Source organism: Lagenorhynchus albirostris, chromosome 2 (genome assembly GCF_949774975.1).
Source record: "Lagenorhynchus albirostris chromosome 2, mLagAlb1.1, whole genome shotgun sequence".
Classification (NCBI taxonomy): domain Eukaryota; kingdom Metazoa; phylum Chordata; class Mammalia; order Artiodactyla; family Delphinidae; genus Lagenorhynchus; species Lagenorhynchus albirostris.
Window position 1 is genome coordinate 44389432 of NC_083096.1, and position 14821 is coordinate 44404252.

The 14821-nt window shown below is 35.6% G+C and overlaps 1 protein-coding gene across 1 annotated transcript in view; it reads right to left on the bottom strand.

Moving 5' to 3' along the window:
- The window catches only part of HMCN1 (hemicentin 1), a 526172-nt gene that overhangs the window by 195092 nt on the left and 316259 nt on the right, over positions 1-14821 (bottom strand). The window contains exons 37-43 of the mRNA XM_060131555.1: positions 14474-14575; positions 13334-13510; positions 12639-12790; positions 11370-11493; positions 6539-6714; positions 4070-4166; positions 631-753 (exon numbers count right to left, since the gene is read on the bottom strand). Of these exons, the coding sequence (XP_059987538.1) occupies positions 631-753; positions 4070-4166; positions 6539-6714; positions 11370-11493; positions 12639-12790; positions 13334-13510; positions 14474-14575 (951 nt within the window). The remainder of the gene's footprint in view (positions 1-630; positions 754-4069; positions 4167-6538; positions 6715-11369; positions 11494-12638; positions 12791-13333; positions 13511-14473; positions 14576-14821) is intronic.

Genomic DNA, 14821 nt, shown 5'->3' on the forward strand with positions numbered 1-14821 from the left:
ATAATCTATGCAAAAAGGAGGAGGAGGAAGATGAAGAGAAGACTATCTGCTGCAAATTTTTCTTTCAATCAATATTGCATTTAAAAGAAAACATACTTAGTAAGAGAAACAAAATAAAATCTTTAAGTAAAACAAGAATTATTTTTTAGATCAGCTAAAAATTTAGATGATCTGATACTTAATGGAAACAGATATTTGTTGATAAATAACTAAAAATCGGTTCAACTGCAGAATTCAATCTTAACGTACATTACAAAACTGTCACAAATACAGCAAAAATGTTTGCTTTAAAAAACAAGAAAAATTTTAAACCTATTTTAAAGAAGAAAGAAATAGTTCATTGAATGGTGGATTCTTGATCATTATAGCTGCCCTACAATGCATTTGATTAAAAAAGAATTAATGGAGAAAATTAATTTCTTCTTGGGAGCAGTGAGTCTCAAAACTGACAATTTTCAGGTTGATATTGTAGAAATATCGCATATGGCGCATTTAACACAAAGCAATTCTGCTGTCTGGTATTTTTGCCTGCAAACCTTAAGAAAGTTTGTTGGCATGTTTCTCAAACAAAATATAAATTGACGTAATATTTATATTTAATTTTATAAATGTCAAAGGATGAAAACTGACCTTTCTTCTTCCAAATGAGATTTGGGGGTGGAATACCACTTGATTCACACAATAGACTAATAAGATGCCCTTCAATGACTGTAAGTTGAGCAAGTTCATCAGAACCATAAATATTCGGTGGTACTGAAAGATTAAAAAAAGGAAAAATACTATTTTACACTCAAAAATAAAATTTCCCTAACACTTTGCATGTAAAAATAAAAAAGGTTCCCACTCAAATGGTACATGTAAATAATTTAGCACTTGAGGTTGACCTATCAACACCACATTAAGTCAACTGTAAGACCTAGAATAAATACCTAATAGCAGACTTCCCATTTTCACAGATAGAAACTTAATTATCAAAATACTCAGAGTGATATAAAAAGGAGATACAGTCTAGATATTTAGACATCTTGCACCAAAAGAAATGAAGACACTTAGCAAATTTAAATTTAACCCAGCCATTGTGCCTCTCCAGCTTTGATATCTCAGATGTTGAACAGAATAGAAAGACATCAGGCATATAACATATAGTAAAGAACAGAGGTAAGGAATTTGATCTGAGGAACAGACATGCTACCTGTCCTAGATTGCACACTCTGCATCCCCCCACTGATCTCCAGCTTCTGCTTGGAACTCTCAAAGTGAATTCTGACTACCCACACTTTACTCAAAGAGGCTGAGTCTGCATTTGCTGGTTGAACTCTCCCTTGGGACACTTTTCTGGCTGCAGTATTATCACGTGATAGATGCTTATCCTCCCAAGCTCCTGGGAGTTGAGGAGCGGGAGAATCCTCCTCACCGCCAATGCTGCTTCCAGCCATTGTTCAAGCACCCCCATGAAAGTCACTATTCTTTTGAGGCTCATGTCACCCATTTACTTCTTTTTTTCTTATCACCATCTGTGAACCTGTCATTCTTTTTCCATTCACTGAACAATTTGGTACTTGTTTTTATCCTTTCTCTTTATATGAAGACCTGCCACATTCTGTATGAACTCAATATCCACACGCCTAAACACCTGGCTACTCAGTTCCTTGATCTGCTCATCCTGTTCTCCATCAGAGGCCATACCCTTTTCACCATCTAGAACATTTCTCCTATTAATTTATAAATTTAGGCCACTTTCTGACAACTGCTCTATCCTTATAGCTCTTTCACTCAACTATTCCCGATTCTCAGTTCAATGACCTAATTGAATCTCAAGTCCTTAAACCTCTCAGAAGCCTCCCAACCTTGCTGCTTACTCTTTTATTTACCAACTTCACTATCCAACTTAGATTTCATGATCAGTAATTTCAGCTAGTCCTCTGCCAATATTTTCAACTGCCCGGCACCATTGCTCTTCCTATTTGGCAATACCCTTAACTTGGGATGAATCCTATAGTTCACTCTGTCATCACCTATCCCACAGATGAAAATTCTACAGAAGAAAATGACAACTACACAAATTGCCACCACTATAAATTCATGATCTCCAGCCCAAACTCCACCTCCTCTACTTCCATGGCTTCCATTAATACAAATACGTGCAAATCTGTACCTGTAATGCAGATACTCTCTGAGATCTGGACTTTTATATCTGACTACTTAACATCTCACCTTGGATGCCTTTGAGGCACTGTCAAACTCAACTTGCCCCAAACTGAACTCAGTAACCAGTGTCATTGTCTTTCTTCTTAAGCTCTCTGTGCCTACATGTGGCATAGTACCTAGAACACAGAGTCACTCTATAAATGATTTTTGAGGTCTCGACTTTCACTTCCCTTATCATTCATTCTTACATTGACTGCGATCTGCTTTCCTCTTTAAGAGGCATTGGTCTACTCACAGTTGTAAAGTACACTTTGTATTTTATGTCTCATTTGGCTTCTCTGCAATGTGTGCCATTATTCATTCATTCATTCACTCATCTATCTAACCACGTCCAACTTATTTGTTGTCCGTGTTCTTCTTCTGGGAACACCATTGTCCCTTAGTTTCCATGACACAAGCTTTACCCAGTTTTCCTCCTCCCTCTTTGACTGCTCCTTCTCAGTTTCCCATTTGGGGGTCTCTTTTTCTGTCTCCCTTCTTATGTGATATGTGAGGGTCATTCTATACAGTACTCTTTTGTACACATTCTTCTTATTCTCGCTAAGGGATCTCAACTACTACGTATACACTCATGTCCCTAACCTCACATTTTTAGCTGTTATCTCTTTCTCCTGAGCTATAGGCTCATAATTCTGATGGCATAGAGGACAGCTTCACATGAATAGTCTACAGGTATCTCTAATACAGCATTTTAAAAATGAATTCTTCATCTCACTTTCTAATTGATCACTCCAAATTTTTCTTTCTCTTTTCTTTTTTTTTTTCCCAACCTTTACTTGATAAGACTTAGCTCACTGTTGTCCATATTGGGAGTTATACGAATATTTTCCCCATTTGAAAGAAATTAGAAGAGAAAGGAAAGAAAGGAAATATGAAGGGAGAAAAAGGATAGAAGGAGGTAGGAACAGAAGTGAATGATACATAACAAATATGTAGTAAATATAAAGGTACTGCATAGTAAACTCTGTCATTTAAAAGTAAATCCTTTTACAGGTGAATGATAATACTTCTTACAATTTTCCTCAAGATTTTTAAAAATGATAATAATGATTTATAATTAACAAGTCATTTTATACATAAAATATTTATTCTCTATTGGAATTAGATTACTTCCTCTACCTATTTTTATTTTAAAATGTGTTTTTGAATTAACTTTTATAATCAAAGGTAAATTTCAGGTTATTATCTCAAAAATTAAAAAGTTTAAACAAATACAATCAAAATTAAGAGAGCTTAATACGTTATAAATGAATTTAAAGAAGTACTTAAAATAAAGGTGAATATGTAGGAAATGGGAACACTTTTGAACATAGTGTAACAACTACAGTGATATAAAAGTTGTGACTATTCCTAAGAATTATCTTGATTAGTAACAGTAAAACTTCAAACAAGAATAGCTTTGCACATTCATCAGCGGAGTAATCCCATCTCCCACCCACAAGTGCATGTGTCCTCTTTCTCTCACACAAATATAATTCACATACACAATTTAGCCTTTTGACTTATTTTCAATTGACCAACACACTCTCTGTTCATGGAGAACACTCAATCATTAGAGGATCTCAGTTGTAGAAGCTAAAAGGCATATTAATCAGGCAGGAGAGCAGAACTGGTCTACATCAAAGTTACAGTGACCAACATGTTTAGGTTCAAGAAATCTGTCTAGTTGCTCTTGAATTAATTATATAAGCTGATATTCAGGACAGTTCAGCATCATTTAAACATATTAATTAGTGTCCATGTCTGTATTATGATCAATTTTAGTTACGTGGTTGTTTATTTTAAGAACTGACACAAAGAATCAAAGATTAAACCACAAGCTGTATCATTTGCTTTACAATCAGGGGCTGATCCCACTTACCCCAAATGTTGACATTATAGTTTTTCTCAGTTTTTCCAGCAACATTTGTTGCCTCACAAGTGTAACGACCACTATCTTGAACCTGAGCATCTTCAATCTGAAAACAAAATCATGCTTTGAAACCACAGTTTCTATTTTGTAAGTAATTGGGGCTTTTCTATTAATGTTATTTGTGATCTCTGATTTTTCATTTGTGTTCTGAAGGTTTTCAAACATATAAAAAATAGAGGGAACAGTAAAATGGATGGCTATATGCCCATCACCCATATTCAACACTTATCAAGATTCAGCAATTCTTTTATGTCATACCTTATTTGAATCTCATTAATTCTACTGGTTGAAGGTCTAGAAAGGCCTTTTAAATATGATTCAGATAAAATAACAAAAAAGTCACAATTAATTTCTGAATATGTTATTCAGGGCTTTAAATATACAATCCTTCCATGCCCAGGTCCTTGTTCAGTAAAATAATACCCATACTATTAATTTATTATGTCTTCTCCTATATTGGGTTTGTAAGCTTCTTCAAGCCACGTATTATACTCAATTAGTCTCAATCTCCTAATACCCAGTTTGGTGCTTGGTAGATAACTGAATACCAGTAAATACTTTCCATATATTTATCTGCAACATACATTAATACTCATTTATCATTTATTCATAGACCTTTCAGCAGTTATTGAGAATCTTGTACCAGGTACTACAGGTAAAAGATACAAAGAAGTATGGTGTGATATATGGTTTCTGACTTGAGTTTTCAATCTAGTTGAGAATATAATGTATGTGAACATAAAAAAAGAGTTTAATAATAAACAAGGTATAAATAAGAATATAAGATAATCTAAGAGGTACAACAAACAGTATATAATTGCTGAAAGCTTTGAAATCAATTGCTAAAACATTCAAAAGAGAATCATTAGAGTTGGAGTTATCATTAAAAGTATTTAGTACAGCAGGGGTACACTAGAAGTTTTCATTTCCATGAGGTCTTCGCCCTATGTTCCTTCCTATGGACCCACACATTCCAGGGTGCCTGGCTAGCCTCAGTGGTGGAGACTCAGTGGATCCTAGGATTTCTTCACCATCACCTCTCTCCTGGCTTCCCAACTCTATTGGGATCCGTGCTCTGAAGAAATGAACTTCTCTACTCACTAAAATTTGCTAGGAGAGTTCTAATCACGTATAGCTCTCCCCTAGCAGTGCTGGGACCTGTGGTTTGTACAATCGTCTCCCTCTATCCTTCAGTCAGAGCTGAGGTTTGACAATTCTACCAGCTGCCTTCTTGAACTCTGGGGTCTGCCTCTGAGAAGGGGCAGTGCTTTTTGCTTTTTTTTTGCTTTTTTTCCCCCTATATAGCTCAATTGACTTATCCTACTTTCCTCCATCAGTGACTCCGGCCTTTCCTTCCTCACCGGCTCCATCGTTACAGGATCATAATTACGAACGACTCCATCCTCTTGCCTCCAATATACACTTTCACCTCCCTCTCACTCTCTCCTATACTTCTATCCTCCTTGTGTAAGCGTCTTAGTTTCCTTTGTGTTGAAAATCATTATCCATTTACCAAGACTCTCCTTGTTTGACAGTAATAATAGCCCTTTAACTAGAAACTATGTGGTTAGCAGCATGGATTCTGAAGCTATACTCCTGTATTCAAATCCCATTTCTGCCTCTTAGTAACCGTAGGCAGATTACTTAGCCATTCTTTCAATTCTAAATACGGTTATTGAGGATTTTATAAATACTCCAATGGCCTGTTGGCTTCCTGAATCCTAATTCCTTAAGTTGGCTTTCAATGTTAGCTCTTATTTCGCTTAAATCAACGTAGTCCACCTTACTTCCAAAATTCACTTTGTTAAATTGTTTCAGTCACACTAGCTTACTTGCTTCCCGTAATCAGGCCTTTTGTCCTATCTACCCATAAAAAGCCAAGTAGCTTTCCAAGACTATTCTGGACAACCACAGCCTCACGTTTTGCTATCTTTCCCAAATGTACTGTCTATATCATCCATTTGGTAATTAACTTAGAGACTTAAAGCACTCATTGCATTTTTCATGAGCTGTTAAATTTTCATATATTTATGCAAAATTGGAAGACATTTTGCATAAATGTGTCATACTTTTTTGCATCCCTATGCAGAGCACCTAGAATGGGTATTTGCTGATTGGCTGAATGACTGAAGATGATGCACTCCTTAGAATATTTCTATAATATTTTCCTAGAAGTATTTTTGAATGGCTTCTGGCTACAAACATGAATTGACAGTTAAGTATAATATTTAAACCTTACTAAGCATAAAACTGAAAAATATTACAAACCTCATTAATAAAAGGGTTCCTAGAATTTTATAAGATAAAATTAGTAGAATACTTGTAAAGTTTAATAGGGGTACTATTTTGATAGTGGTGATACCAAAGCCATGAGCTTAGGAATAATATAAGAAGCAATAAATGAATCTATAGGCTTACCTTTAACACACTTCCATTTTCAGTGACACTGAGGCCTGGTTTCTTCAGCAAGGGGTGGCCGTCTTTTAACCAGGTCAGAGTCGGTGGGGGAATTGCATCACTTTGACATAGTAACTCCACAGCTTGGCTAATGAGGATAGAGACGTTCTGTTCTTCTCCCATAATATTTGGTGCAACTAAGTGAAAGATGGGTTTTCCCTCAGGATAAAAGAGGCCAGCATACTGCTTATCTTTATTAATCATCAGGACATATACTGAATAACTTTATTAGTTCTTTTTAGATGTAGGATCACAGTAATTCTAACATACCCTCTGCACATCATTTCGTTCAGAATCAAGTGTTCATAAATCACTGATTAATGTGTTCCTGTTGAACAGAAATAGTTTTTTCATTAACTTTTCACGTAAAAAAGCTTTAGAACTGGAAGTTCTCACCAAGTGCCCACTTAAGAAACTTCTTGAACTAGATGTCACCACTTAAGATTTTCAAAGTATTAAACCACTCATGAAATATTTTGGAGATAACAATGAATTAAAGCAAACACATTTTTGATGTTTATTTTTGCAAAAGAAAATAAATTTCATAAATACAGAGGCAAAATAAAAAAATAAAGTTGAAAGAGATCATCCTGTCCCACCTCACAGTTTGCAAAACATAAGATGGGTGACAGATAAGAGCTTATTTGAAATAACGTGACTAATTGGTGACAAAACTAGGAGTCTTCTGACTTGCAGTTTAGAGCTCATTTTGGTTTTTCACGGTGCCTTGTCAGTTTTCTATGGAATAAAGACCATGTGGGATAAATGATACATTAAAGACCAAACTAAAACAGTGACCAGCTGTACAGCATACAACTACATAAAAAGAAGAAATGAGTTGAAATTTTGATGAGATTAAAATTAGAATTCCCTGGCTATAACGCTTGTCAGATCGTGAAATATGTTCTTGGAGAAGTTTAAGGAACTGCATTCCTTTGGGTGTATTAAAAAATAGAGTAAACAATCATTTGTCTCAGATGGTCGAGGTACAGCCCTGCCAAGAATTAGACGGTGGGCTCCATAAGCTCTCAAGGACTCTTTCAGGCTTATATTTATAATAATTCAAAATCATGAACTAATGATAAAATCAGGCCTGTTATAAAAGGGCCACTCCAAAAAAGCACAGAGGGGAATTTCCTCAGCCATTTCTCGCTAAATCCCATAACTATTTAGGATTGTAGGAAACATACCATATTTGTAGTTTTTTTGGTTTTGTTTTTTTTTTACAAGAAAGGTTAAGTTTCATTGAAATGAATCCTAAAGGATTTTCCAAATGCTTTGGTAGAAATAAGATTTTTGTGGTAAGGAACATTATGATAGTCCATTGGCCATTGTTTCCAGCTTGGTACTGCTGCATATGGCAAAATGACAATGAACACAGGGTACTTAAGCTAGTCCCTATAGCTTAAGGGGCTATAACCAGGAGGTTATATAACCGTGTTCTATAACCAGGAGGTTTCTCTGCTACCATGTCTTTTACACAGGGAAAGGCATTTGAACTAGAGGGTATTTCTTATGCTGTTTCTGGATGCAGGACTTGTGTTAAACCCAAAGGAAATGAAGCTAACAAAAGAAACTCCATGCACAATGGTTGGAACAGATCAGTGGAACTCTTGGGCAGAGATCTGTGATGCCCGTCCTGCTAAATTTAACAGCACACAGACATGTGGCTTTCCAAAAGCCTAAAGTAATCTACGGGTGACTGAAAAGAGTGGGATTGTTTTTTACATGTGAGACAACAGATAAAAGATATACAACTAGTCTGTTTGAGATGAAAACTTCTATAATCTCAGCAAAATCAGCACAATGAATGCCATCTTCTAAGATATTATGAAAAAAAGATATATTCACCAGTCTTAGCATAGAGAGTCCTAAATACAACTTCACAGTTGGAAATAATTTCAGGTTAAGTCTGTCCTCTGTGGATAAAAATGTACCACAACTATATAAAATATGTTTATCTCAGATTATTTGTAGAATTTACAAAAGAGCATGGATTCTTTATGACTGCTTGTAGACGTAAAAGTCAGAAACAATTCAAGAAAGCAGAATGCTAATTTATTTCCAAATATTTTTCCTTCAATTACTTTTCTTTAAGCTAAATGAGTTGAATCAAGCTCAATTTTTTTCAATTGAGAGGAAAAATACAAAAACAGTAGAGTAGGGCTTCCCTGGTGGCGCAGTGGTTGAGAGTCCGCCTGCTGATGCAGGGGACGCGGGTTTGTGCCCCGGTCCAGGAAGATCCCACATGCTGCGGAGAGGCTGTGCCCGTGAGCCATGGCCGCTGAGCCTGCGCGTCCGGAGCCTGTGCTCCGCAATGGGAGAGGCCACAGCAGTGAGAGGCCCACGTACCGCAAAAAAAAAAAATAAAGAAAAAAAAATAAAGAAAAAAAAAAACGGTAGAGTATTTGTTTCTTAAAGAACATAAATTAAAGCAAATCTAATTATAGTCAAGGATATATATTACCTCAGCACAACTATTTTTTTCTGCCCTGTCTTTCATTTCCAACTTTTTGTTTAGTCTGAGAAGAGAACAAGCTTCTACCCTTTAGATCCTCAGCTTCCTTAGATGTTATCCCTATTCTGCTTTGCAGTCATGTTGCTTAGGAAGGGGTGTGTTGTGTCTGTTTCTCATCCTACGCATTATACTTGTGAAATGTAATTACACAAGTCAGAATTGCCACAGGGTTATGCTTCTTAAAACACCGGGGAGTGTGTGATCTCTAAGAAAGTTCTCAGGGCTTCAGTTTACTACAGGAATCCAAAGCATTTAAAAACTCTATTCTCATGTTTCAGCACCTAAGAGTATGGTGATGCATACTCCAAATTGATACCAGGGAGAAACAGTTTTAATGAACTACTCTTGTAATTGTAGGGAAAGCTATGTCACACAGTGTCTGCTCCTCCTACACCACCACACTCTACCATGTAAATCTGACGGGGACTTACCTCTGAGGCTGCAGAATCATCATGCACCAAATAGATCCAAGATTGCCAAGGTTACTATCACAAATTTAGGAATATAATACAGGGACATAATACGAATAGTAGAGCATAGACTGGAAGCTAATTTCACATTAAAAACCTGTTTTAATCTGGCACTTCTTTGACATTCAAAATATATACACACAGCAAGTTGCTAAACACATACGCACATTCTAAAACATACGCATGGGCTGGCTACTAAACACATACGCACATTCTAAAACATACGCATGGGCTGGCTACTAAACACATACGCACATTCTAAAACATACGCGTGGGCTGGCTACTAAACACATACGCACATTCTAAAACATACGTATGGGCTGGCTAGCCACTTGACTTTTATAACAGAGGGAAGATTCTGGTTTTCAGACTAAAAAGGTAGTATGGGGGTACTTAATAAATGATAAAAAGTAGTGACGCACATCTTCCTAACTCCTGAAAAATATCAACTCTCTATCACCTCCCAGGTCCACTTTTGACACTAACCAGTGCAGAAATGGAAGCAGCCAATCCCAGATTTTCAGGGCTGACTAAAACCTAGTGAATACCGATGTTTGCTTGCTCATCTGTTTACTTGTTCATGATTGAAGGAGCTGTTGTGTCACGTACTTAGATTGATGCATCATTCTCTAAGGATAGTTTAGATTGGAAACATCCCAGTTCTTCATAAAGCATAAAAGTGACCCATTAAGGGAAGGAGTTAGATTCCTTGCAGTTGGGCATTTTAGACCCTCTGTTATCTCAGACACAGAGCACCAGCTGAAGGCTAGATACAGACCCATGCCAACTGCAGAAGCAACAAAAAAGAGGGATGCATAACGAGCCTTGGGTAATTTACTGATGCCAACTGGGATTTTTTAGCTTAATTAGAGATGCATGGCATCCAGGTTGAAACAAGGGGCCTTTTATTAAAAAATTTGGACTTATTATATAAGTTATTTGTGATGATTACATTTGTTTTGGCAAACTCAAAAAGGGAAGTCAATCCACGTGGCCTGGAGGTAAAAAAAAAAAAAAGTAATATATTTTGAACAGGAGTAAATTATTTGGAAGTGAGGTAGGACTTAGAAGAGGAGGCTTGCATTAAACAGATACTCTTTGAGGACTACAGAACACATCCATTATTCCAGGAACCAAGAATATAATGCAAGTAAAACCCTGAAAAAGTTCTAAATGCAAAGGTATACTAAAATGTGGAATGACAAGTGTAATCTATGAATGGAGGCCACTGAGGCCCCAACTTTGTTCCAGGGGCCTCTTGGTGTGATGGAATCAGACCTTTCCTTTTGTACCTTACAGCTGCATCATAGGTAGGAAGAAAAAATACTTGAATTTTGCGTAAGTTTATGTTTAGTTTAACTTTTGCTTCTCAAATATCCTTTAATTCATAGACATAGTACTGACTATAAAATATGCTGATTATACATATAATTGAAAAGTAAGAAAATCCAGGCTTCGAGTAGAATAGATCAAGAGAGCTACTTGAACAGAGCCTTGCTTTAGGGAGAAGAATGTCTTCCAAACTGCAAAGATCTCTCCATAGTCATGTTCTTCAGAGTGCTCCATAAAAACAACACCCTACATGCTGGATGTATGCATCTTTATTTCTCAGAACTTCAATAAAGGAAAATCAAAGTCAAATATAAGGCAGAAAGGGTGACTCTGATTTAATTAACCTTGTAATATTTTGATAATTTCTATTGTTCACAGCTCTTTATTGTCAAAAACTTTCTTAACTTCCTCAATGACATTAGGACTTAAACACAGCTATATCAGAGCAGAAGTAATTATTAAAATGTCTCACCATATACTCTGAGGTCAATGTCCCTTTGTTTCTCCCCAGCAGCATTTACTGCCACACAGGTGTATCTCCCCGTATCACTGATTTGCGCACTGGTCAAGGCTAGGATGCGGCCCCCAGACAGAACCTGTTGATGAATAGAAAGCTAAATAACCAACATATCTCCTGAGAATTGTAGGTGTAAACATACTTTTTCAATTATTTTCTGAGATTGATCAAGTGAACATTTGCCTCTAGAAGGATTTCTACTTGGATGTTTTAAAGAGGGCAAGCATCATTTAATCCCCTTCTCATCTTATCTGTGGAGGACGACAGAGGCTAGAACCAAACTTGGTAATAACCACTGAACACAACTCTCTACATACAGGATCAAGTGAAGATCCAACTTTATCAATACTTACTACAGAAAGAGAAAAAGCCACCAGGGGAGAAAGACAAGAAGAAGTGGGAATAAGAGGAGCTAATCCTCCTCTTAATTTTTCTTTGAGAGAAAAAGTAAGAAGGTAAAATTAACAGCATGGTAGCAGTCAAATAAATTAATTAGTCACATTCATTGTCCTTTTATCCCACTGATGTAGTTGTACCTTTAATATTGACATGGACTCTGGATAGTCTATGATCCCAAATTCTGCAAGCAATGGATTTTCAAGAAAAGCTCAAGAAGTAGAATGGTGGAGTAACTATGCTCTCTGCTAAGCAAAGCAAAATTGAAGTACACTTTCAATGAGATATATGTGTTTCCGTATTTTAAATTTTGAGTCAGTGCAATGTACTTAAATTTTTTTGTCAGACTCAAATTTCACTTCTCATAATGTTGCCTTTATAATTTTTCTTTATATGACGTTTTAGTAGAAGTAAATACACTCTGTGTAAATATTTACTCTGAAGTAAATATTCTGATTATTTCCAGACATTTAAATATAACGTCTACCAAAAAATTCCTGTTTTTATTGTTGATGAACATTTCTTTGCATAGGGTATCTTTTATGGTGGTGGCAGAGAGTTGGGGGGGAAGTAGAAAGTACATAAAACAATGGTCAAAATATAGCACTACATATGAGATAAGGGAACTCTTAGATATACTGAGCTTTTAATGAATTGTTTAGAAATCACAACTGTGTGCCCATGGCATTTATGGACGTACATGTGTACATGTTTGGATAACATTTGTGAATCCTTGCTCTCCAAATCCCTTTAAGAGTTTTACTTGTTTATACTTCCTGTACTGAATACTTAGATGGTAGATTTCACTTAAGGAATGACAGAGAGTACCTGTATCCCATTAGTGAAACTAGCGACAGGGCTCCCATCTTTCAACCAGGTCAGACTTGGGGCAGGGATACCTCTGGCTTCACATTCTAACCTCACCAGGTTATTAACTACCACTGCCACCATGTTATTGCTGCCAGAAATTGATGGGGGCACTGAAAAGGAATAAAAAAATAAATAAAATTAAGATATGTTAACATCATGGAATATTACATCTCAAAATAATAAAACTATATGTTGTGTCCACAGTAATGTTTTACATTTTTATTTCTTGATTTCCAGGCTTTGTGTGTATCTGTGTGTGTTTCCTTACACTGTATCTACTCTAGTATGTTAACTATGAACTCCTCTTAAAAGCATTATTAGAGATAATAACTTGGAAACATTTCTTGAACTAAAACCTATGATTCTGACAGACAATATTTACAAACAGGGCCAATGTCATTAGCTGATAAGATTGTTGATGACTATTTGCAGCAATTCATCTAAAGAAAACTTAAGTTCAATAGCATGTGAAAATAGAGCATTTAATGGGAATCAGAAAATCTAAATGCTTATCAGTTTTAGAATACTGCATTCTTAAGTAAAGATGACAATAACACATTCTGTTAAATATTTACACTAGAATTTTATAGATGCACTTAATCATTTTGAATGCTTCTTCACTCCAGGATGAATCTAGGAGAAGTAGCACTAACCATGGACCTGTAGACTATAAAATAACTCTGTAGCTCCAGCTGAGTTGATGGCCACACATTTATAGATGCCAGCATCTGTGATCTGGGTGCTTTCGATATTGATGATCTGTCCTCTGTTCAAGAAAGTCACGCTACTGGAACCTAACAGTGGACGATTATCTTTGTACCATGTAATAGCTGCAAGGGGAAGAGGACAGAAACCCATCTTTTTAAAACTTTTCATTTAAAAGCTCAATACACACACTAAATCAAAGCTTAACTACAACAGTAACAATTGCTTTATTCTTATGCTTATCATCTTAGTTTAATCTGTTTAATTATCTCTTTAGGGTTGATTTTTAGGAGGAGGTAAACTTTAGAAAAACATGAATAGCCAAGCCAATATAAGAGTCCTGAAGTGAACTTATAAAAATAATATTCTTTACATTATCTCTAATGTATTAGGTTGGCCAAAAAGTTCATTTGGGTTTTTCCATACAATCTTACAGAAAAACCTGAACGAATTTTTTGGCCAATCCAATATCAGTATTTGTTTGATAGCAAACTTTTAACTGATTCTACTTCTTTTGGTGTAGTATATATTCCTCTCATCTATAAAATTTTGTTTATGCATCTAATCAAAACCAAACACTATACATACTATTAGCCTCAAAATTTTTATATTATTATTGATTAGTATGAATAACTTACTGGTGATGAAAATCAACAAAATAATAGTCTCATCAAATGAATGATTTATAAAGATAATCAATTGAGACTAGATAAAAATATATTTTTCAACAAAAATTTATATACAATACTATTGTGGGTTCTGTGGTCATAGTAAGGACAGTAAGATAATTATTCACATATTTCTACATTGTTTAAATGAGTAAATTATTTCATGTAGTTAGAAGCAATGAAAATTCAAGAATATCATCCACCTAATGATATCCTTAACAATATTTTACCCTTGAAATATATTCTATAATATTTCCCTTATTAGTAATTACTATATTATGCTTATAAACAGATTAGTTTAACTTTTGCTTCTCAAATATCCTTTAATTCATAGACATAGTACTGACTATAAAATATGCTGATTCAATTCACAGAAATCTTAAAATGTTAATAAGCTACAGAGTCCACAAACACACCTACCAGGTGAGGGATTTCCAGTTGCCTTACACTCCAGCTGTATGGGGTTGTTCACTACCACGGTCTCATTCAGCATCTTCCCTGCATCCTCCAGACTGGGTGGTTCTGTAAGAAGCCCAAACAGATAATTAGCAAACACAAATAGGATATTTAAACTGAAATTGTTTGCTCACTGGGAATTGTCATTTCTTTCTTTCTTTCTTTCACTTATATACAATGATATACTTGTAATAAAACTAAAGTAGACTATTAAGTAGTACTGAAGAACAGGATGGAAAAAGATGTTAATAGGTTTTCTGGATCATCCATTTCTCTATGCCTAGACAGGAAAAGCCTCAGAACTGTAGATTA